This window comes from Varroa jacobsoni, unplaced genomic scaffold (assembly GCF_002532875.2).
Source record: "Varroa jacobsoni isolate VJ856 unplaced genomic scaffold, vjacob_1.0 scaffold_60, whole genome shotgun sequence".
In the NCBI taxonomy this organism is placed as follows: Eukaryota; Metazoa; Arthropoda; class Arachnida; order Mesostigmata; family Varroidae; genus Varroa; species Varroa jacobsoni.
Genome location: NW_019212962.1, coordinates 241,782 through 268,171, shown reverse-complemented (window position 1 = coordinate 268,171; position 26,390 = coordinate 241,782). Strand labels below are relative to the sequence as shown.

Here is a 26,390-nt window from a genome sequence, read left to right as displayed (position 1 = left end):
ATAGAATGTAGCTATGAGATCATATTTAGAGAGACGCTAATTGTTTGTTAGCATCTGATCAGTGATTTGGCGCGATTTTCGACATCGGGCATTGCCGTTATCGTCATCATCACCACCACCACCACCACCACCACAACATGACCATAGTCGTGCTATTACGGTAATCATTAGGGGTTGTGCGACAACAACGCCACCGCCATTCGCACGAAAAACAACAATGGCGGCAGTAGCCTGAATGGCAGTAGCGATATCATTGCGTCAATGCTCCCCTACCACTACCAGAACTGTCGTCATTAAATGTTGTCAAAAGTTGTTGTTTTTGTTGTGACTAGTCGCTATTCTCCCGCTGGTTGTCATCGCGCGCGCTGACCGAACGGTCTCGGTCATCGAAGCCACGAACTGGTCAATAGTTACGCTGCCACAACCTCTGGTCAGGCCACCACCCGAAGAAAATAAACGAAAAGACCGAATAACATTATATAAACGATAAAAGCACACGCACACACGTTGTCAATAGATATCGAAGATATCATTGAACAAGTGTGTAGACAAAACTAAGTTGACGACACAATGGCGGCGGCGGCGGCGACGACGACGACGATGGCTACAACGACAACACCAACGACAACCTCAACGGCCACAGCTCTAACAAAGCCAACGGACAACAATAAAAGCAAATCAGCGAACGATGAAAATTTACATACGAAGAGAAACACGTTCATATATTTATATAGAATCAACAAAAATAAGCTGAATAAAACGAGGCTGGAAAATCAACGCTTTTTTGTCGACCCATTATATATATATATAATATGCGACAAGCGTAGGGCGCACATGCACCCAGAGCAACCTCGCAGTGCAGAAAGTGAGCCAGCTCTGGGAAGATGAAACAGGGAGCGGCGGCGGCGGCGGCGGCGACGACGACGCCCAAACGCTGCTTCTCCGTGTGCTTCTGCTCGTCGTAGTAATAATAGTTTGTTTCGTCAAGTGACAGAAGGATGGAATAGGAGAACAGAATTGCCAGCCATAGAACGAGCGGACGATCTGCTTGACCTCCTGCTTCTGCTGCCAGGTGAGAACGTTACGGCGTCGAACGATTGGCCACAAACAAGGCATGCGCATTCTCGAACTCTACTATATGTCGCAGTTGATTTGTTTTGGTAGCAACATCTATTCAACAGCTACTTGCTAGGCCTATTAAAGTGATATTAGATGAAGTGTTATACTTTAACAATAAGTAAACTCAACAGCTTGACGTCAATAACGTCGATTTTTTTTTATGGAGGGCAGGACGTCTCTCACTTCACGTAACTCTTGGATACTGTTAGTGTCAAACTAAAATTCGTCACAGAAAAACAAATCTTGAACCGAATCGGCGCTCCGTATTCCATCATTTTGAGCTCGCTTAACGTTACGCAGACAAACAGGCCATCGGTACTAGACGCGAGAATTTCAGGACTGCGACTTGACTGATGTGGATTACAAGTGTTCGTTTCTTCTCTTTTTGCTCCGATCGATCCTCAAAGCCCAACGCTTCGTTCTGTTTGTTGCCTGCTCGTTGAATGTCTGACTGGTTTTAATCGAAAAGTAACTGCTAGGAAGAGAATAATGAACACTGCGTTGAGAGACCCAGGAGAGATTATTGGCTTTTACGGTATGATAAATTGCTTAGCCGAATCAACTCAATTGCCTCCCGTAAACAACAGTTCCGACTTTAGCAGCGTTCTAAACTGAACAACAACTACAGGTATGGCCACTTCACTGATACAACGATACGGTCAATGAACGATAGTAGTTTGAAGATGTCCAATGGTTTACCGCTATCCAAATTGAAAAAAGGCGCCCAGCTTCGCAGCAGACGATCTTGTGGGCTGTCCAAACATCATACACAGTAGAAGATGTTTCGTATATCGAAACTGACCACATAGAATAACTCATAGAGCATTTAGGTGCGGTTAACGTTGTGAGTGGAGCGGTCCCCATGTTTTTCTAGCCAGTATAGAGTCACGTAATAATCTAGGTTCGAAGCTGGGTGAGGGCACAGTTTCGTTCAGCGCTAGGAGCTGACTGGCCGCCTTATGGCCGTAATGCTGAACGTCAATACCAGACGTGAAACTCGACAAATCCATACTTAAGTGTGGTTCACAGAAAATAATCGCTTATGATTATATAAATATTATACATATATAATCATCTTAACATTTTCTGCGTTCGTCTTACATATTAGTGTTGTATAATTTAATATAATTTTTTGTTATGGAATTAGTTATTGCAATGTTCCTAGTGGTCAAAACCAAAGGGTTATTCTACCAAAATCAATGAAAATTTTGACAAATTCTATGATGAAACAGTACCTTTCGAAGGCTCAGGATAGCGCAAGAACATAATCGTACAATCCATTGCTCTTTGCGTCGAAGCGACCAACTGTATCTGAAAATACGACTGCTCTCTGAGCTAGGCAAACATGTATTTTTCCCCATTTCTGTTAGTGTTTCCTTAGCCTTTGCCATGTCGTCGAGCGTTAAAAATAGACGTTCCTAGTGCCAACACGATGTTTTTGAGTCCTCTTCTTCACGTAAAGATATCCTTACATATTTAAACTGTTAACCCAGTCTCTCAGCATAGGTATTTCTTGTATTCGGTCGCCCTTGGCGATCAGTCTTTTTTGTAACTGAGTTTACTGTTTGATAGTCGAACGCGCAGGTAGTTGTTGTGTCAGTGTGTTTCGTCGCAGGTCATACCGACGGTCTATAACACAACCTATCTATATATATAATGCGTATAACGTATATCCCAGTATCAAGGTTGCTCGTTCGCTGTATCCAACTTCTCTGTCCCGCGAGTTTCCCCCCGTCTGTTTGCCTGAACGTACGACCGCTACTCGTTGATCGTAACATGCCTGTCTGGCTTTTGTGCTTCAACGATTCTATTTATATTTTCCATGAGTGTGGACGCGGCCGGCGCCGTTTCCTATCAAGTGACAGAATAGTTTTCACCCGAATTTCGAGCTTCATTAGTGACTGTCTCAAGTAATAGATGTAGGGCCCTATCGTTGTCGCGTGGCTAGAGAGAGCTTACGCGACCGCGCTCGAACCAGAAGCCACTGCTGCTGCTGCAGCTGCGGCAGCATTGACTCCTACGTCGTTTCTCTTCGGCGGGCAGCAGAATAGCCGCAGGCTTTAGCGGCAGCTTTTTCTTGTTTGCCTGCTAGAACAGGCCAAATTCTATACTGCGGGCCACATCACCTTGCCAACTCTTCGATGATTGTCTCTACGGTCTGTGCCGTAAAGATTGCTGGTGAGTCTACTTCACAGGCCATCACTACCATAACAACAGCAGCTACGATTTCTACTATGCTATTGCTACGGGTAGCTGAACTATGAATGTCGATAGCGCGTAGGACTTACCAGTTTGGCAGGTGGCGGCAATTGTCAGGGTCTGTCAACTTGACACAAGCCCCGAAAAAACCGTCAGCAAGTCGCAGTCGTTGTTATATCCGTTCTCCGGAGGTGGTCACCAACGGAACCGGTCGGTTCGAACTCAACTAAAACATGTAGATGCCCCTATTTTTGTCCGTTGAGTCATAAGATGACATTAAAATCATCAAACAGATGAGGGCCAAACATAAGATGAAAATGCAGACGACACTTGTTTGTTCGATAGCTGGCCTTTTCACGTGAGAGGCAAAAACATTGGGGATACACTACGGACCGGGTTTAGGTACATGGGGACATACGCAGTGGCAGTTGCAATCGTACGATCAGAACTGCCAATAGAATACACCACTTGAGCAGTCTGGCCAGAGATGGCTTTAAACGATGTTTGATTTACGATATTCAATCTACCGGGTTCATTTCGACCTCTAGCCAATGCCGGATAGGTGGTAGGCAGAACCCATCAGGGTAACAGTATGAAAACCGTAGTCTCTCTTATTTCACCTCTGCTGCCTTCTATTAAACCTAACTGAACGAGAAAAAACTGCACCAGTGTCCTTTGGAACGAATCGTTTCTACAAACACAGGGATCGGCGACTCGAAAGACAAGTTTGTGCGTATTATGTCTTCCAGGATCAGGCAGGCGCATAGTAACTGAGGTTGGCACAGAGACGGAAGCAACTTTTCGGCCTGTTCTTGTCCGATTTATAAAGTACAGGCAACATATAGACAATGTCGATTCCTGTGACAATCTTTTCCTACTTGTTCAACGCCGCACGAAAGCCTGCTTCTTTGTTTTGTTACGCCGTTTCGCCATTGAGTTGTTATTCTTTGCTTCACCCCTTCTAGTTCGCTGAAAGTCTTCGTACGCGCAGAGTGAGTTGACGTGAGAGCTCAACAAACAATTGTGTCTCATCGCCCGCCTGCTTCATTCTCGCCGATAATACTTAATATAATCTATATATTCTTATACCGATATGAATATGCTGGCTAACAGCTAATTGAGCCATTCAATGTGCCCTGCCAGATCAACGCGGACATCTAAACAAACGCGGTAGGTATTAAGGAACGTCAACCACAGTGGCGATGCCGGTAGAGATGCGGCGTATTGTTGTTAAGTTACTACGAATTTATTCGACCGTCAGATTCTTTGTCGTTCTCTGTTTTTCTACTTTTTGTTTGTTAATATAATAATAACAACGATAACGACAATATGTCTAAGATATGAAATCTAGTCTATCCTTTATGATATCGTTCATGCTGCCTATCCATGCTATGTGTTTCGTCTTATCTTTTGTTAATTAGCAAAGCATGTTGCTGTACAGGCTGCACGTAGCTCCGAGCTACGCTAGCCAGGTAAGTTCTGATGTATAAATATTTATGAAGGCAATATTTTTTCGATATTCCGCTTTGGACCCGTTCAAGTAGAGTAGAGCGACTGCCATAGGTTTCACCGCTTTTATGCCGTTTGGAACCACCGCCTGTGATTGTCATGCCGACTTGACCTTATTGGTGATCGTCGCTGGCTGGCGTGCATCAGGCCAACGGGTAGAGGATCTGATCATTGACATTAGGATGACTATGTAGCAGTTGTCGAAGTGTGTCAGTCAGCATGACAGCAAAGATAGCTTTGTCTACGTCATCCAAACAGTCAGGGGCCAAGGGGGTCGCGCCGCAGAGGGCTGCCTCCTTGGGCCACCGCCTAGCCCACTACAGAACGGCTGCTGATCTCGCCGTTGGTGTCGCTCCAACCAACGGACCAGATCAGACGAGATGATGTTATAACGTCGTGGATATAGAGTAGGACAGTGGTGATGGTTTATGGTAGCATCGTTTGTTTCGTTCAGCGATGTCACGCCGACAGTGACGCTAAACGATAGCTAGCAATAACAGAAACACGACTAGCGGACAGGGAGACGTAAAACCAGCAACAACAACAACAACAATAACAGCAATAAATACAATAACATTTGTGCAGCGTGGGAAAATAGATGTTGTCCAGTTAACCAACTGCACGTACCTAAAATGCCATCTCATAGCAGCTACAGACCGCTTGTGAATGAGTTCTGTGCCAACTGATTTCCGATAACCACCGTACTACATTAGTTGTTGGCCAGAACTTGGTGGAAACTTGCTACGGAGAGCCAATGTAACGAGTCTTACTATCTTGTATAGATAAAAACGGAATAAGATATTAAATTAATTAATGCACTTAATGCAATAAGTGCACTTAATGAAAAGCAAGTTCAGTAGAAGGAAAAGTTTGTATGGTCGCGAATTTGCCCGTATTATTCTATCGTACGTCGATATACACCATAAGGCATACGCGATAATATACACCTTCCCAGTTTGATTAGTATAGACACCTAAGAATTATACCATAGACGCATTTGAAACATCATGGGTGGCTTTTTGGTTCACGTGGAACTCTAGCAAAAACTCATGTCAAATCCTTGTCACATTCTCTGCAAAAGCGTATTTTGCGTCCTTTTACAGAAGCTCTCCAAAGCCAGTGCAACACACCTTTTTCTGAATGGTGGTTCTAATCAGGCGGGTCTGATCAACGAAGACAGACTTCGTTTCGTGCTAGAAGTCAGCCGTCTGTGTGTCTGATAGAATGGCTAACGGCGATACCGGACATAAAACTCAAAATATAAAAGTTCGCCTGGTCAACGCGAAACGATGACGACTTCAAACCAACTCATCGACACCCTAGTTAGCAGTTTTTATTTCGAAATATATCTGTTTATTTCCTAACGATGCACGTAGAATATTTAAATATCTACTTTATTTTTTGTAGCGGTCAGAAATGACTCTTTTGTGGACTACGCGACTAAGCCGCCTGCGCTTGGTCTTCTTGTGCGCACGGGACCGGCGAACCTTACGAGCTCGCATTAGCTTTTAATAAAGCGAGCTTCTATCCTTCAGATGCATCGGGCCTTTCTGTCTTGCCAGGTAAAGGCGTTCGGAGGTATCTGAAAGATCACTTTGTCAATGTAGCGCTGCTTGTTCTAAGAGTTTATAGAAAGATCGTTTTTCAAAGAACTCACGAAAAGTCCTCTGTGTGTGGAAGCCCTAACCGATACAGGCTGGCCTACTAAGCTTGGACACCATGTGATGCCTCTTTGGCACGACGCGGCATAGAACAATGCTAGAAATATGAGGGTGACATCGAGCGACGTCAACTGACCGTTGTGAGGGCAAAACGAGGCCCATTCTCTTAGCGCTTTCAAAATATTAGCATTCGAGTGTCACCTCATCACGAAGCTGAAAAGGAACCCACTGGGTTCGTCACGAATGAGACGCCGAGCTGCCAGTGGGGGGGGGGGGGTGAAAACGGCTACTGAATTAACTACTGAAAGCATTTTTGGACCTTTTTGCCTCTAGTTTTTTGGCGATGATAGAACAGCAAGAACAAACCAGAAATATGATTTAGACATTTGTGCGGATGTTGACTTGCGAGATTTGGTCTAGTTGTGTGTGGTGACTATATGCCCGCTAAGCCTACTGAGACTTCTTGTGTATCTATTTCTGCCGTGCCCTGTAGAAATAAAGCATCTCTAAAATTGGTTACCGTCTTTATAATTAAACGCTAATTTTCGGTGGCGTTTCGATGATGCAAGGTTTAGTGGTACAGTGATGACGCTCAAGCACGTCAAGTTCTAGAATAATTTCAATTAACCGGTACCTGTGAAATTAAAATTTCTACGCACGATAATTTTATAGGTAATTTTATAAGCCTATAGCGGAGTAAGTGTACGGAAGCCAGTTTATTGATTGAAAAGACTCTATTCTTTTTTAAATTACTTGTCTTTATTCCGCTATAACAACGAATAATTTCGGCATCTACCATCATATTTTGTTTATCTCTAATAATTTAACGTAGTAATTAAAGTGATAAAAATTAGCACATTTACGTCATCATTCGTACGCCTGGTAGGCGCATACTTCCCTCAACCGCGAAGACTCTAAAATAGTGACCTAATTTCCATTTGAGCTATCGCTGAAGCCTTACGCATCTCTTCTTGAACAATTTTATCCTACAGAAACCATTATTTTTTGTACTTAGAACGCGATCATAAAGCTATGCAACACCGTCATCGTAAGCTGAATCAAAACATGGACATTCATCGCTTTAGAATCATGTAAAATGCTTCCATCGCTACAAATACGCTCTAAAAGTAAAAACATTGCCAGTAAAATTTTGCGAACTCTCCAAAAATAAAAATCAAGTAGTCATTTGAATTCCTCTTCCAGATCACTGTAGAAAATGTGTTTTTTTTTTTTTAACTGATGTCGATGTATCCGTTGACGGCAGTCGAAATGACTCTAATGATGTCCCGATTAAAATTACTCCTCAGTAGTCTACAGCCCGGCTCACCGAAGCGTGCAGTTCATACCGTCTCTTTTCTTGGGTCACTTTCATTCGCACGTCACTGCTATCGTTTAATCTTGCCTGGACTTGGTTACGATTTAGCGATGCGATACCTAAGTATCCCATCGAGAAGTGTGGATACAGGTCGTAGGATGCACGCTGCTAGCCTGCAAGCCGCCCAGGCCGTTTTTCTCCGCCGACCCAAACCACTGTCGAAAGACCATTTGCTGCCGCGCTTCTCTACCTTGTCACTTTGTCCATTGGTTTCCCGTTGACGGCGCTGCTGCTGCTTTTAATAATGACACCCGGGTTGTAGGGTCCTAATCGTTGCGATCCGCTAGATGGCGTTAGGCCTGCTCATTCATCAACCGTCGTCGATCGATCACCTGTCTCTTTTGCGAATTTTGGCTTTGACAAGTGGATAACGGGGGTGCAGCATGCACATGAATGCCCATACAGACAAACGGATATTTAGTTAAAAAAAAACTAGTTCTTTTTTCGTTTTAATCGGCGACTAATCTTAAAATGTCTAGTGCAATGTTTCCCTCTGCACGGGGTACCAGTTTCCCTGTCTCTGTATATTCGTTATAGCTACTACTTGACGTTGTGCTAACAAAACTTCAACGTTTCCGGAAAAAAATTGTGCTCAGCGAAAAGATAAATCAGCGGATGACGCGCCGACGCGTAAAGGAAACGCATCCCGTCACCTGCTCGTGTACCTGTCTACTGCGTATGGGCTTAATCAATCTCGGCCATATTTGAAGAACATAGAAAGTGACCGTTGCACATGTTCATTTACACTTACATCTGCAAAGCAGAAGGACTCGGGAAAACTACATTGGAGTCGTCAGTGAAGCTTGTCCAGTTGATGCTTCTGAAGAATGAGTTCCTCACACATGCATATGCACACATTTACGCAGGTACGAATCGTAGGATCTGTTCTTCCACATGGAACGGTATTCACGTTGTTCGAAGAACAGCAATGTTGCATCGGCTGCTGCTCTAACATGGGTGCAGTATCCCGTATTTAAAAGAAATACTCGCTGGCGTAATCACTGTTCTGTTCATCGGTTTGCAGAATTCCCCAGCCCAGTACTACCGAACTTTAGTAGTGAACTAACAGTTCGTAGTACACACCGACATAAGTATCAGAGAGTACTCAATTTGGAGAATCGGGAATTGCCGTAGCAATCGTTGTTGTACATCGACAGCAAAAAAGGCAACGAAGATCAGAGAGAAGTAGAGAGGGAGAGAGAAAGAAAGAGGGGGGGGGGGGGGCGAAGGCGTCAATATCGAGGTCGTCTCTATCCGTTGCCGTTGGTGCTGCAGTTGCAGTCGCTCACGCACATGCAAGAATGCGTCGTTTTGCTTCCGTGTGTTCTTGCTTCGTTTGTTGACTGCTATCTAAGTCCATTTCTCTATTTGTCCGTCCTGTCTAAATCGTCTGACCTCCGTTATTTGATGATTTGGCGAAGTCGCTGCTGAGCTGGGGTGCCGAAGTAGGCTAGTGATGTCAGCGGTATTGATCGATTTCGAGGTTATAGAGCATCACAGTTGCGGCAACTGCCATAATCAGGAGACCGCCATACCTACCACTATGGTTGACTACGATACACTGAGTAAGTGCATCTACGAACGAGCTAGCTCTACTACTGAAATAGGCCAACTAAGGACGGACCTCTGCTGTCCGCCGACGTCGTCTCCGCTGCTGCTTCTGTGTTCAAACAAGAGCCACATGCCACATGCGATGCGACGTCGCTGGCATGCGTACTTTGATCAGGTCTACTTGGTGCGGCCGGCTCTAGACCCGCCTGTTGGTTGGCCTGCTTGCCTGATTGCCTGTGTATAAGACAAAGCCCATAGCCCATCAGCTATGCATCCTGCGTGTGCCCATCTCTACGGGACGGAAACATATTCTATAGCATCAGTAAGAGCATTTGCTCGCTTTCTAAGCTCAAAAAAAGATGAAAACTTTTAGCGACATCCTCCTGCTCTCCTTCCATCGTCTTATTTTTCCACCGGCACCTTGTCGCCCTCGTCGCTGTTGTTGGTTGTGTCGTCTTTTTCATCGTTACCAGCGCCGTTTTCCCGTCTTCTTTATTTCATGTTTTCGCAGTGAACCTGACTTGCGCGAATGTTGCTGCTGTACAAGTGTGTGCGCTCTCGTATATGAAAATGGTAGTCCACTCTGTGGGCTCATCTGTAATGCTTGCTATGATCCCTGTTACTACCACGTTTGACGCCTCGACCCTGGCCACCATTGCCGAGCCTGATTCAAACTCCTTTCCGGCTATTGCCGCCTCAGATATTACCGTTATTCGTGAATTGAAAAGGCAGCAAATACTGCTCCCGCTCGGAGATGCTAATGAATAGCAGTTGCTCGCCATGAGGCAACAACAACAGCGGCTACAATCGGTTTCGCGTTTTTGATTCTCGGATACCAGTGAACACACGCACGTGCATATATATATATATGCGTGTATGATATGTATCCGCCGTTCGTTCTAGATCGTAAAGCTCTTGTGTAAGTCAGCAGTCCCAGCAGAGGTTCACTTGTCGCCATTGAGAGAAGACCTGCCGATGTTGTAATGGAGACAGGAAACGGAAAAAAAATCGCGGACGAGTGCACAAACCGAGAAGTCTCAGGACGCAACATAACACACACACACCAAAAGATACAAAAGTCACACCCACGAGGATGGTGTTAGGGCAATGGCAACTCTAGAAGGACTCGTTGTAACAACATAAGCAACAGAAGCCGTAGCATAGGACATATGCCGTTGTCACTCGATGGTGCGCGCGTCAGGTCAACCGATCGACCGACCCGGCCGGCCGTTACCTTTGTGTGACGGGCAAGCTTGTCGCCGCCGGACTCTCTAAGAGTCGTCAGAGCTGCAGTGTCATAGGCACCGGTTAGTTTTCGCCTGTGGTAATTTCCATGCGCAGCAACCGCTAGCGAAAGAGTTTTCCATATCTGCTGCCATCACGGTGGGCATGCCCTGCATCGCTTATCATTGCATACGGAAGGGGGTTTCTGCTAACTAGGACAAGTACCTACGACTTTTTCAGCGCTGTGGTTTCGTCATTTTTGATGATACGATGTACCTAAGTATTACACAAGGACGTGACATGGTGAACTAACTAGTTGATGTAAGACACGTGAGCTTCCTGGATTCAATATGGCGTACAAAATACGCATAGAAGACTCATCCATGGGATAAACTGTTGCGGCGGCATCAGCCGCGGTTCCTATTGTTGCTACTGCCGCTACTTCAAGAATCAGTGATGTCAGACGTGCCAGCAAATGGTCATCGCTCATTTGCAAGCAAAAGCGCTTAGTTGATTGTCGTTTGGTTCAGTAGACACTCGCACGATCTACATATTTGAACGGGTGATTACAACGGCACCGCTAATTCTTGGCTTAGCCATGTAAATCGCTTTAGCTTCTTCGCTACTTCAGTACAGCTCTTAGGCAAAGCGAATCTCGACAAAGAAGCGGCCGAGGTTTATTATGGGATGGCGTCCGCGCCCGTCTACGACCACACAACCCGTTATTGTGGGTCCGGTTCATTCTTCACAGACTTAGCGAACCTCGATTGTCTGTTTTGTTGTCCTCCATATCGCTACACATTTATCTAGGCTACGAGTGAGGCATCTCGAAGCTTTACGCAAATTTCTACTGCAAAGGTTCACGTGGCAACAGCAGCTCGCGATAAGCTATAAAAAATCAGTGGCCACTTGCCTTACATGTGTTTTTTTTCTTTCGGAGGTGAGAATTTTATTAAAAAAAAATACAGAAGAAAGCTCAGTCAGCTTGGCTACTTCGACTAGCGGAAACGCTGCACTGGCTCAATAAGATGATCTGTAGACGTTGTTCTTGCCAGTACAAATGGTGTTTCAGTTAAATCAATAATCACAATACAGCAGAAAAATGTTTTCTTTGCGATTTTCTAATGGGCTAATGAGGAACAGGTATGGCTACTTTTAGTCGCTTTCAGCAAGAAATATTTACGTTTGGCAGAGGCCTTCGTCCCAAGGCGGTCGAGAATGGATTAGGGATCTGAAGATCGAACGAAGAAGCACCCTCTGATTACCGCCCGAATTTGGTCTTCTGACCCTTCGTTATCTGATACCTGATATACGGATCAATCGACACCGTCACTCTCATTGCACGGTGTTTGGGAATCGTTGTACTTTATTGTACTTCGAGTCTGTCACAGGAGTGTAGGCTCAATACAGACGGCCAAGGCGAAAAAGTTGCCGTTTGCAGATGTTTGCTTCTCCCTTTGCCAGTGAATCTCCATAGAGAAACCTAGGCAATGATAGCCAGTCGACGTATGGCTGATTGAGACAATTGCCGACGAAAACGACCTAACGGTAGTCGCCGATGCATATCAAGCTTGGATGAGGGTTGTTCCAAAATCCTTGGAGATATAATCTTAGGAACACGGTCCCGTTCCGCTGAGTGCTTTAGGCGCCTCTGTAGAACGTTAGTACCATTCTTAGATATTGTATAAGGGCACCAAGTCAGGGGGCAGTGGCACCGATGGATAGCTAAGCTTCGGGTCGATGCGAATGGATACTGTACAAATGCTACGGCTGCAATGTCATCGAACCCCCCGTTGCACATTGACTCTGTCCTCCTGCAGCAGTCGGACAAAGAACGAAGAGCTGGCCATTGCACTGCTCCTAGCTAACCTCAAAATACCAGCGAACGCATTTAACGTAGCCCGATTTAGTAACATAACAAGCTGCTGGGTCGTCTCTCGAATAGAGTATGGCGGGCTGACTGTTACTGGGAGTGAATGGTCGAAAGTAAAGGTGCATTGGAGGATCAGCCATTGGGTTTGCTCTTGATGTGGCTGAAGATCACGTGCCATTTTTGGATGATGCCCTCATCGCGTCAGGAAAATGTTGACTTTAGGATTCAGCAGAAGTGCGGGGTGTCATTGCAAGCCGCCTATGTACTGCAATTTCTAACTCCCTCAAATAGTATTTGGACCCAACTAATCATCAACAACGAAGGCGCCACCAATCAGTTGGAGAATGATATTGTATTCCCATTTGACTAGTAAGGTCACTGGAACTTGCTCTAGCTACCATTTCCCTAGCTAAACGTTAGAGCTTTTGAATAGTGACTTTGCCCATAGTAACTAAACAATAACGTTATTTATTATTGTTATCGTTTCAAAGATAATTCAGTCAAATCATGACGTCACTGTATCATATTTTCCATGCGCGCGTATTGTACGCATGAAACTTGCCTTTTGGGTTCGAAGCGCAGCGGCCTCGTTCCTCCTGAACCTCGATGGTCTTCGTATTGCGTCAGGTTTAATAATTACCGTCATAGGTAATGTGAACTCTAATAAATCATTACACCTACCTGGTGTGTCAGCCTGTTGGCTAGAAATGCGTCCCGAATACGGTCAGGAGATTGGGGATAACCCGCACTCCCGCTGGAACCAACGCCAGAGCCCCCGACGGCCCCAGACGAAGAGCCGTTTGATGCGGTACTACTGCTATTCCGCTGTTCGGGAAGTGATGAACATGAGGAGGTGGACGCGGGACTGAGGGGCGCGGATAGCGTTACTCTACCGCCAGGCGGTATCACCCCAGCTGGCAGTGCCAAGCCCCCCAAGGCGGCTTCTGAGCTGGCGCCTGTTGTCAGGTTTCCGCTGCTACCGCCTGGGAAATTGGCTCCAGGGTTAAACAGCTGGCCACCAGGAAGTGACGTCATTAATTCGATAAGCTTGCCTGAAAGCGAAAGCGACAGTAATATTATTATTCGAGACAAAAGACAAACATGGTAGTCAAATGCGTAACAATGTTAGAAGTTATTGGCCAGTAGAACGATGACGTGTGATTTATTTGTCATAGACAGGATATGACGAGTGAGCGTGGGGAGTATGATATCAGCAACTGTTTAGCCGATAATATCCTTCTTGCGACCAAACTATGAACTTATAGAATGCTATGTAGTTCTGAATCGGTTTGACCACCTTCAGGCAGGTAAGCGTTATATCTCTGAGAGTGATCAGTTAAAGGAACATAAATTTACGAAGCCCCGCTTGCACGATAGTTTGTTTCACATTATATTCAGTACGATACCACCGTGCTTGATTTCTGAAACTTCATCATTCACTCCTGCTAAATGGCTATACAAATGCCATCAACATGGCACTTGCACTGTTCGTCAATCGCAAAATATTGGAGAAGTTTCCTAGAATTTCTAGTAATGCAAGTTAAACAATCCCTTACCACTTTGTGGTTAGATAAGAGCAGATTGCTGGAAATGGCCTGAGGCCAGATCCAGCTTATCTGCGCGAAGGCCCAGTGCAGCGTTTCGTTTTTTGTATCGCCGCTGCGTCTATCGTAAAAAAAACCGTCAAATAGTTGACGGCTAGCAAGTTTGTCAGCACGCAAACTACAAACAGGACAACTCAGGAGTCGGCCTTTGAGCTAAGTAGTTCCAACTTGACGTGAGCAGGAACGAGGACGGCAAAGAAGATTAAAGCCCTCATGGTTATTCCTTTTTCGTAGCCTTGGCTTGAGTTGTAATGTTTGCCGCTTCGCGTTAGATGCATACCAATCGCGGTAATTTTCATCTATAATGGAGCCTACATACGTATACTAGAGATCAGAAGGGGGTCTAACGGCGAATTTTGACTTTTATTATTTTACCTGTATACGTGTGTAAGCTACAATGCTGTGAACGGTTTCTATCTTTTGCCTTTTGTCATGGTAACGTTTGTTACGCAGCTATCGCATCGTGCTTCAGATAATTAAGCTTGACTCTATAAATCAACGAGCTATAAACAACAATTGCTATCTTCATAATTGAGCTTGCATAGTCACAACTTCAGCGCGATGCGGCAACAATTCCAAACGTACCGCAACGTCGGTCGTTGCATTATCGATCGGTAGTAATCGGTCTGCTTGTTTGCGCTTTTAAACACCTTAAATTTCAACCACCGGAAATCTTCCCAAGAATAATCTAATCAGTAAACTGCATTGTTTAATGTTACATGCCGTTACACAATCCTGATCATAAGCAGTCTTCAGCATTCGGTATTTTCCAGTATCCGTTGAGTAGTAACGGTGTAACGGCGTCTAGTCTCCGCATCTTCCAAATGTGCGCGTACTTACATAACTGCCTGTTCCATATCTTCTCAATACGTTCCTTGCGTAAGCAACGCTGTCGGGTCGGGTCGTGTGCAAAACGCCGCAACGGTCATTCCGCATAAGCACGACCAGCCTTGTTGTCTTCAAAGTCGGCATAATACGTCGGTTTAAAATGTATCCGCCAACACCCGTTAGAGAAACGAACATGCAATGTAGGGGAAACGGAGAAAGAGGAAGGGATTGGGAGGGGGTAGACGTGAACGGCGTCGTCAAGGATCCGCATCCGGACACAGATGCGCGAGACGAGGTAAGGGAAAGAGGTGGAGTGACATACGGCCAGCAGCAGCGGCAACTTCAAAATGTGAGAGTTGTCCGGGAGCAAACAGTCGCAGCAGCAGCAGCTGCTTTTCTCTAGTCGTTGGTGGAGGGAGGTGAACGGTTCGAAGGGTATGAGAATGCCGCAAGGGGCTAGACTTCGGGGCACTCGGTCGAGAGAGGAATGTGCGTTGCTGCTGAAACGATGGCAGCAAGAAAAGTGATGCAGATACACCAATAGACCCAGCAGGCTTGCGGCTAGAAACGCCGCACGCCTCAAAGGCCTACTCCGCTTTGCTTCCGTAACTGAACACAACCATGACAGCTAACGACGGCAGCAGCAGCAGTCATCCTTCGCTCGTAATTTTTAATCAGCAGCCGCCGCCACCGTTGCCGTCGTAGTGGAGCTGCTAGCCCAGTTTGACCTGGCTGGACGTACGTGCTGACAGCAGCGTCTGCAGAAGCATGCAGGCAAAGCTTGCTCCTTTGTCCTGCTGCCTACAGCATCCGGCTGAAGTCTAGAAACGTTTAGAAGTTGCGAGCGTTTGAGTGGTATCCTCTCGTGCTGCCGTAGGCAGCAGGCGGCAGCAGTATAGCTGCTACTAAAGGCCTCCTGTACTCTGCGGCTACTAGTAATATCACCATCGCCACTACCACCGCTCTTAAACTCCCCTCAACCCACTTCCCTTTCGACATCTACTCCCTCAAAGTTCCTAACCCCACACATCTTCTGTTCTTACTCTACAACATGCGTGCACATACACTAAAACGCGTTCCTTTCGCAGCACCGTCAACCGACATATGCCCGGCAGCTTTGCCCTATCCCGAGCCAACGCCGGCTGGAGGCGGGCAGAGATCGATGCGCCAATCAGCATTCAGACAACCGAACAGCCAACCCAGCGTTCTAAGAGTCGAGCTGAGCCGGACCAAGTCGAGCCTATCCAGCAGGCCAACAGCAAGAGCAATTCCAGCGGGAGCAGCAACTCTTGCCAACTCTTCCCTCGGTCCTCGACGCAGGCTCAACTCCAACACACAAGCCAGCCCAACCCGAAAGGCGCTCCTAGAGCCCTCCACCCCCGCTATTGCTACTGCTGTCGTTGCCGCCGCCGCCGAGACCGCTGCCCCCGAGGCCGCCGCCACAGCCGCTACACTAGGTTCCAGAAAGACCATGTTGCCGACAAACCCCTTCGTTTTTCCCCAATCGCCCGAGTTGCCCACTGTCTCGTGCTATCCGGCAACCAACCCCCTGGCAGCAGAAACCGTCTACAAGTGAGCGGGAGAATTGCGACGCCGCAACGAAGACGACGACGATGGGTGGCGTCGTTTTTTTTTTTGAATAACTACGCCGACAGCAGCGGAGGCAGCAGTTCGTTATTGCTTGTTCCCCTCCTTCGAGGACCGAACAACAACGTGGTAGTGATGGCGGTAGCGGCGCTACTGGTGCTGGGTTGCGCCGCAGCCCTTTAGAGTCGAAACCCCGCTCCACACAAAGCAAGGATTGCGCTGTTTGTTGGCCATGAAATAGGGAGGGAATAGACCAGTGGCAGCGGTGCCATAGGAAACTCGTAGGGCTACCGGATGCTGGCTGCTTCTGGAGGCTAACACTAACGCGGGAGGTATCACTCGATGAGCCGCAGAAGGAGAGGACACGCTCAGTACGAGCGGGCGGGAGAGAGAAACACAGTTCGCCATCGGTTGAAGGAAACAGGGAAGAGTGGATGCTGGGGTGCGGCATTACAGACACGCAGGGTTAGTGCCAAGTGTGTAGCAGGCGGAAAGAGACGGGTGGGAGGTAGCTGGGAAGTTGGCAGCCCCTGTTCGGCCAATGCAAGGAAAACTGCTTCCAACAATTGACGGATCTATCCCGGAGATCCTTTTGCAACGCCCTCCACACGCAACGTTACTTACGATGAATAAAAGCCTGATTCTGAGACTGGGAACAAGAACCGAAACTGTAGCAAGGAAGTAACCAATTTCGAATAAACCAAAATTATTAGAAAGCGTTAATTAGCGGATTATCCGTTTAGTAAAATCACTTTTTTGGGACAAAATGTGGGATTTCATAAAAAAAAAAACGGTTCTCCATTAGTATATTTTATAGACACTCAATGCATATGGGTTATTTTGAATCGTAGTGCATGCAAATCGTGGGTAGACAAATGCAAACATGCCGCAGAAACTATCATAGCCAAAAGCTTCGTGAAAATTTATTGGAAATCTAGAAAGATTGAAAATTGTAAAGTCTCTTGCGACTCATCCTTCTAGAAAATGTCTAAATGCTCCAATACAGAATATCGAGAAATACATTTCGTTGTCTGTGAGACAGGTTGAGTCTAGTAGGAGTGCGATCGCATGGCAAAGTTTATTACTGCCAAAAACCATGCCCATCAGCTGTTGATGCTGTTGTTGCCATCGCGGATTGTTGTCATTTCAGCGCTTATCTTCTGCTTTTGGGTCCTCTTCATTTTCAACGTTTTTCTCATCTCTGTTGCTTTGTACAGTGACTTGTTATTGAACGGCTAATTGTTTTTGAGTTGTTGTGCTCACTAACTCAACCAAAGCAAGTGATTTGACAATTACCCTGACTTTTAACGCCATTATCTTTTTGTTGACAACTCATTTTGCGTTCCGACGCTCGGGCAAAAATAGCTTCGTGAGTTTCTCGTGGTAGCTGATTCGCCCTTCAGAGGCATCCAGTTCTCATTCATGTTCGTTTTCCAAAACATGCCCGTTAATTTGCTGAAGTCGTCGACTTCGTGATCGTGATCTTTATTGTTGTTTCGGTAGTTACTCGATGTCTAGCTTGTTGTTAGGAGGTGCTAGGCGGCCGCCATCCAAGCCGATGGGGTGCGGCTCCGGAGCAGCAAATGAAGTATCGCCAGCACACGGTGAAATCAGTGCTGAACGATGGAGGATAAAATAGATAAAAGTTCCGACCGAACGAAAAATCGGATGCAAAGCACCAGGCCAAAAAGTTTACGACGAAATGACGAGCTCTCAGCGGCGCATCTTGTCCTTAGCCCGTATACCGCCAATATATTGACATCTGACGACCCGTTATCCGCTACTGTTGCCGCCTGTTTTCTATTGCAAAACCCAAACACGCACACACGCATCCCCGCCGCGTCTATCGGGCAAAAGCAGCCGAGCTTCACACACACACGTGCACAAAGACACTCGCATGCGCGAACGCATCTCGTGACTGCCAACAGCCGGTGGAAAATCGTCGGGCAAATCCAGACGGAGCGACGATATTGTACAAACTAAAGAAAAGACGATACGTAAAGAACGGCAGGATAGAGGACGAGACAGGACAAAAGGCAGCCACGAAAGAGCAAACACGTCCCTCGGACTACCGGGCGACCACGATCTGTCATCGCGGGTCTGAAGTATCGCTGTCCGACACTTGATAGTGTTCGTTTTCGGATAGGCCTTAGACCACCGAAAGAAGCAACATGCAGGAGATGACATTGTCATCGCTAATATGAGATGATGTACCGGCAAGGTGATCGATCGGGTTTGCCGCACATCGGTGATCAAGTGTCAATCCATATTGCCCTGGACCAGCCGTCGCGGCCGACAAAACCACGAGAATTTCCAGAACCCAATAACATTAAATAGTCTAGCAGCTCTGCCTGAGGCTGTATGTTGTCCAATATGATTATCAAGGTATCATTAAGTGTAAATCTAGTTACCGCTAGTTCACGTGCGGCGATCTCAACACATTATTATAGAGTCTATTATAGGCTGTAGCCCATGTGGCTTAACGCTTCAGTGTGTGCCAGATTCATTCATAGATGCGAGTGAACAGCGTCTGTTCCCATATATCTGGATAGTGAACGAGCAAAGCTTCAGCTTTCCGAAGGAAAGAAGGGAAAATTACGGGTGCTCACAACATAACGGGTTCGAGCCACGAACGAAATCAGCCAATAAGATGTGTCGAATCAATACGTCTTCGTTCTGATCCTTTTGCTTCGCTCGAGCATCTTTTTTCTGCTTGCCCCATTTGCTATATGTGCGCTGTGTACTATTTTATTTCCAAATTTAATCTCAGCTCAACGGGCGTCGCTAGATGATGCCAAAACCACGACCGCAATGAATGGTAACAGCTTTGCGATTTGAAAGATACGAATTTATCGAGCCTTATCGCCAATTCGATCGATTTATCCGAAAAAGAAAAATTTCCTTATCGTAACGTTGGTGCCACGCTGTTCTCAGTAATGACGTCGATGACAGTAGAGATGATCATTCGTTTCATTGCAATTGTCACGGTTATTCATTCTCAATTCAGCGGTAACGGAAAATTTGTGAGACAAAAATCCACAGATCACGATAGCACACGCGGATAGATATATATATATATATACAGCAGTTCAGCGACGTTTCGATCGAACCTCTCCTCGTTCTATCACCCATCTTACCGCCCCTACTGTCAGCCCTCGTGACCGGTCCAGCGTAATATGAGTTCCAATTCTGCTCGAGCGGAGAACTTTAGTACCGGTGGCCCTTGAAACGGGCACCTAAATAGTAGCCAAGAGAACCTTCCCTAAGTCGTTATCTAAAACGGCCTAAATATATACGCTGATAACAATCAAATTACATACACTTTTGTTCACTAATATTGTTTTCTATTGTATTTGTCTGATACGAATTAGAAATCTCCAGCACCATTTGTTTCAGTCTCCTAATTTCTTGGGGCGACACTCATTTCTCCACAGATACTCTCCTGGAGAACCATTTGACAAGGGAATTAAAACTAAAAATGTAGTTACTGGCAATCTGCTTATATATATATGTCACAAAGGCCGTCTTCGGTACCAGTGTTTATCGGTTCAAATCTATACGACGACTATCAGTTTAGATCGGCGACCGATGATAGCAGAAATAAGCATAACACAATTATTTTAGCCCGATTTCGCACTTTTGTTACTTCTACATCTCCTCGCCCTCGTGTTGTCTGTAGGCCGTCGCTGTAATCGCCTTCTTTGTATCTGCTGTCCTGAAGAACCGGCAACCCACGGTCAGTTCATCAATAGACATGAGAGTAGCTAAATGTATGAATGCATGTATTCGTGTACGCCGTCAAATCCGTAAAAATAGAATAGCACGACGACGGCGGCGGCGGCGGCGGCGGCGAAGTAGGGGCAGAAGGAGGGATAAAGAAGACGTCGTCTGGATTGTGCGCGTGGGCGCTCGAGTCAAGCGCTGGCAGTGACACTGCCACCGGCGACTCGTGTGCGCGAGAACGGACTCTGGATCCGACGCCGGAATAACTTTAGAGGCAAGCTCTGTCCCTCGTGCCGCCACCGATGTCGCCCTGCAGCCAGCGGCTGAGGACAATTTACTACTAATACTAGTTCCGCTGCTGTCGTTGTCAAAATATAATCTTCATTTGTAAAGATTTAAATCGAAGAGTCTTGTGCTCAGTATTGAAAGTAATTGTAGAAAGTCGTGGTTCAGCATGAAAAAATCGCCGGAGAGGCTTCTGCCTAACCCAAATCGTTACAACATGTGTATACGCTTCCCATACAAAAATCTTGGAAAAAGGATTTAGACCAGAGAAGATGGTATGAAGGAACATTTCGCCTCTGCTCTGCTAGACGTATAAAACACAGCCATACGTGGATGGGAAGGAAAAAATTTGGCATAAGTAGATAAAAGAGCTCAAGATCCCTCAGAAAAAGTAAGGTAAAGGTATGATTTGTTCCTTAGCTATTTACGAGGATAGTGAAACTCTACCAATCGAGCTGAAATGGCCTGATTGGCGGAAATTTTAAATATAATATGAATCGAAAGGATCAACGCGTTGTTGGAAAATTTCCAAGTAAATTCGCTTAAGCACAGCACGAACAATTGGTTGTCTATTAGGTAAAGTATCATTCACAACCGTAAATTGTTTAGACTCATATTATTCTACCAAAACGAGACTTTATTCGGTACTGTTGGATTTGTGTTAATTTTCATTGGCTGATGTTTCGTCTTCTTGACGTGGCATTTGGCGCCAGCCGGTACGCATATGATTTATGGGTGCATAAATGGCATAGTTCAAAGTTCCAAAAAAAAACTTCTCGCTCCAGAACGAAAGGATCACCGGTGATTTGTTCCAAGTGCAAATGGTCTCAGGACACATCATATTGTCGTCATATTGTTATGTTCTACCTGCGTGAAATCGATACTTCGCAACCCCCGATAAACGTGTGAGGGTCAGGCATAACAAATATCACCTTCTTGTTCGGGAGTCTTCAATTGTGATCCGTTCGTCATCTAAAGCCGTCCGGATATTTATCATAATGTTGTTGTTTACATTATTCCTCCATAGACTGGGTGAAGGGGTTCGTCGTTGATTCTGGCTATTATCAATTCCAAGATAAAGTAGTCCGAGAGATTCGAGCAACTTGGCTACTGTTTTTGCAGCAGAAGCAGAAACTGCTGTTGTTATTATCGCATTATTGCTATCATTGTGTGGCTGGTCTTTCGTCATTGTTTTATTTGTTTGAAACAAGCACCTCTACAATATGCGTGTCTTTTTCGTCGTTGTTTCGTTGTGCGAGTATGTCAACACATGTTATTGCTTGTTTATAGCGTTCTATCGCTACTGTTCTTTTGGCCATCTTTGATTTGGTCCTTCTGCCAACGATTTATTTGGACCTTTGTTTGTTCGCACGTATCTTTCCCGGCTTCTGGCCCTATTTGAACGGTCGCTATTGATGTTCCATTTTGTCTACTGTATGTACTTCGCAGAAGCGATTTACGATGAGGCCAAACGGACGCCTGGGTAAGTGGGCGGTGATGTGCTCACTGTTGTCAACTGGCCGACTGCTTAGTATTTTTAATGGAAATTAATCCCGGCTACATTAGTGTTTTTTGTTCTATTGTAAATTGTCTCGTGTGAACTGTCGCTCAATTGGTATGGCTCTTATCGTTGTATCCATTATACGACTATGCGTGTGTGACGTCGGCGCTGTGCGCGCCCCAGACGTCACACCTCGTTATCTTAGGAACTTGTGGTCAATTTGTTTTTATAATGATACATAAGATATGGACCTATTGCAACGTTTCTCTCTTCATTCAACTAAAAAAACGAATAACTATTTTCGTACCCTATCGTGCGTGTGTACGTAACGTTGAAGTCTATTCAACGATATTTGATTACGGCGCCGCCGGCAAACGTCAAGGTCACCATCACCACTGTCGCTACCGTCGTCTAAACTCAACGTAACTTCTTTCGGCACGTTACGCGAAGGGACGAATCGGGGATTCGCCAGTTCCGTTCTAATTCAGTACTTCGTACTGATGCCTTCAGGTTTTTAGGCCTCTATTTTTGACCTTCAACAAACGATCCGATACTATTACCCGCCGCCTGCCACACACTACACGTATGATACGTATGATAAAACACAGAATTGGTTCCGACTATCGACTTTTCTGCCCGATCTTACTGCGACAGCTGCCTCTGCACACCGAGGCTAACAACGCGTCGCTTGTGTTTGTCTTGGCCTCCTCCCTCTGAGCTTCCAGCGCTTTCTCGCTGGTCAGTACATGTTCACTATTTATGCACTTTTATCATTTCGTTGTTTCGAAAAAGTTGTTATTATTGGCGTTTTTGTTCTATTCTCTCGATGTGCCCTGTGCGTTGGGTCTCGATGGCCTGGTCAAATTTTTGATAATAATATTCTGATTGTGGTCAAATGTACAGCGTCGCCAAGTGGAGCTAAAAATAACGATTCCTCTTTTTGGCAAAATAATAACAACAATATTAAGATACGCTGATTCGTTCTCCTCGCTATCTCTATCTTTTCATTGCGTATTCTTGACTCGATTATTGTTTCTTTGGAACCTTTATCAGACTGAGGTGATGACGTAAAAACAACTGATGGCTATCTGATCTATCGACGTACGTATCGCTAGGGGGTTAAATCGAACGTGTGGACAAATAATGTTTATGTTCCAAGGTCAAACATCTGTTTTTATTTTTAGTCGACTTGATTATAATTTGGTTTATAGTTTATCTTCGATGTTTAATTTGCCGTCCAAGCAGCTCGAAAACAGCCAGCCCAAAATTGAATGAACACCGTTTTGGTAACGGTTTCTTTCCTTCGGAGTGGATTCGTTGCTCCTTGAGAAGACTTTAATGCCACTTCTATAGCAGAAAAAAAAAAAAGAAGAGCAATGAATATCGTTCATTTGAAGAATCGCCACGTCTGAACGTTATTTTTATAGAATTTATGCTAAAAACAGTAGGTCAACACGAAAAATGACTGTAGGAAGGTAAGTGTGCATTGTGTTGCATAATGCAGCCGATCTAAAGGCCAGACGTTCGTTTATCAATGCAAATTTATTTGCTGCCAAAGTATTTGACGCGACATATAGTACAGCATGAAGATTCTGAAGTTTTCTCTTCATTTTCATCGTTAGTTCCCTATTCTAACGAGCATTTGCCACTAGATTGTGTTCGAACGCGAGCAGCTTCATTGATTGATAGCAAATTGTATATACGTTGCCATTTGTGAGTGTTTTTGACCATTTTGTTTACTTGAATATCTTTGTTTGTCGCCTCGGTTCTATTTGGTCGTCATATGAATATAAGCATAATTTACAAGAGCCTGTTACCCGGATCGTTGTAAGTACTCGTAAAGCTTAACGCGCCTAAGCGCTCGTTGAGGGATTGTTCAAGGGCTGAAGAGCGAATTGTCAGTTGGTTCCAGCTGATAGTGAATTGGGTTGTGAAACCAATTTTAGCTGGACCTCTAAGCATATCGGCTATTGTAAGGGACACCTTACTTTAAATCGGTTGTCTGTTGATCTGACGCTCACGGAACGATAGCATATCGAAACGATTTGGTATATCAGAATGTATATGATATACCAAATCCAATAATAATAATAATCATAGCAATGATAATTCTCTGACAAGATGAAAATGTCCGCCTCTATTTACAGTCCATGCAATTCAGGTCGAGTTCTCGCTCTGACCGCGTTGACTACCACTTGTTGAAGCGTCTGCGTCCAACGACACTACGCAAAATGTCATGGGAATGCAACATTGCCTATAACCACCGTAGGGCTTTTTAGCTCTACTTTTTGCTTTCCGTCCTCTCAACGATCGCCAATGGCTCCAGACTGCCACCAGACACGTTTTCAGCTTAGCACGAGGTGGCTATGAAGATAGAAGAAAAATCAATCGAAGATTGGTTATTCGCGCTAGCCATCGGTAACAATTGATACTCATGGTATTTTGTCCAGGATTCGGTCGCCCGGTGGGACTCGACGGCTGAAAGGAATACATAATAGAAAGAAGAGCGTTTTTGACACAACTCGAGTGAAACATGCAGACGCCAATAAACGTTTATCTGGTTGATGATAGAAGAACAGATGGAGCGAGCAGGAGCTTAAAATATATTATAAATCAACTTTATTGATTTAGTTGAGGTTATCTTACGGTTCGATGTATCACTCGTCAGCGCAAATATCAGTGTGTAGATGCCTGAGTTAAGGGAAAGCAACCAATATGGGGAGATATTTAGCTTGTTGGCATCGGATCTACCATGATCAAGAACATCAAATTCGTCATTCTATTTCATTTATATTGGATAAAGGGCTGGCTGTAGAAATTGAATCCTGTGCAGGAGAGTATTCTTGAGGTCACTATTCGTGTACGTGTCCGAAGGAACTAACGAAACAAAACAGCCCACTAACTCGATTAGTACATATACTGCTATTGCACATCATTAGGGGGCTGATTCGATCGCTCGCCTTAGGACCCCTGCCGATGGGCCTAACGTACTTTATTGTTGCGATCGCTTCCGTAGCGCGTCCTGACCACAGTTGAACAGCCTGTTGGCTACCCAGCACACAAAGTCAATTCAACCGGTTCTCGAGCGAAGTACGTCGACAGAATAAAAAAAACAGGTAAGCGTTCTTTACTAATTTATTCATGCTCGCCTTACGTCGTATTTGTTGCTATTGTAATATCCAATATCGGTAACTAGTAGACACGAAACGTTACCTAGTCACTACAATTGAATACAAGACGGCAAAAACAGCAACCATTAGGGCCGTTTTGTCGGCCTCTGCTGGCCTTTGCCTCACAACCTGGTCCAGCGGCCAGCTAAACCCCAAAAAACAACACGTATCATAGAAAAAAGTGCACTATCTTGTCATTGTTGATGTTGTGGCAGATTCTTCACCATTCTCGATCATCGTAATCCACCTACAGCAGCAGCAACGGCTTTCGCTACTAGTGCCGCCATTTGTTGTACGACTGCTACAAGAACGGATACCCGGCCTGTTGTTGCCTGGCCTTTCATCGTTTTCAAATTCTTTGCCACGAACACATCCGATTCTTTTCACTCGTCTACTCCCTTCATTCGTAATTTTCGCCTAAGTTCCTCTTTTTCCTAGCAAAAGGAAGTTCTTCTTAAATAAGGCGTTCCCTAGCCCTAAATGCTGTCGCAGTTTATTGTTAGATTAGTGTTGTTGCTGTCGTTACGATGATTGCTGTCAAGGTCGTCGTTGGCGCCGCCATCTTAGTGCTGTTCTCACCAGCCACGTTGACAAGTGATGGACCAGGCGCATCATTCATTGGCGCCATTGTCAGCTTAAAAAGGGTATGTATAAACTCGTTTGTGGTCTTAGGTTGATTTCGTGAAGATGTACTTGCCGCTGCTGCTTTTCTGTTCTTACTACTATATACATACGCAGCTTCACCAGTATGACGGACATATATTCAACGTAGCGTATTTTACATATATATATATATGCGAGCTCTGGCAATGGCGCGCGCCGTCGTCCATGTCGCATCCTCGTTCAAGTTATTTGTACGATGCGCTAATTTGGGGTTGTTCCGTCGTATTGCCCAGAATTGTTATTTCAGTTGTTGTTTTTTTGTTGCTGCTACTGCAAGCAACATTCATTAGCCGCGTAACCGCTAAATGTTCCATTTGTATAATACAGCCAACTGACAGAGAAAAAATGAGAAAGAAAGATAAAGTGGGCGCGGACAATCTGTGTGTGGCGTCCGCGCCTGCCGGTCTACATGGAGACCGACAGAAATTCACGATTCATTCTTAAACAGCTGCTGCTGCTGCTGCTGCTGCTGTTATCAAAGCTGCTCCCCATTTTCGAGTCGCTATTTCTTTTTGCAT

General features: G+C 45.3%; 1 protein-coding gene across 1 annotated transcript in view; it reads right to left on the bottom strand.

Moving 5' to 3' along the window:
• Nucleotides 1–26,390, bottom strand: part of LOC111261184 (zinc finger protein castor homolog 1) — a 76,908-nt gene that overhangs the window by 18,459 nt on the left and 32,059 nt on the right. The window contains exon 3 of the mRNA XM_022834487.2: nt 13,193–13,563. Coding sequence (XP_022690222.2) covers nt 13,193–13,563 — 371 coding nt within the window. The remainder of the gene's footprint in view (nt 1–13,192; nt 13,564–26,390) is intronic.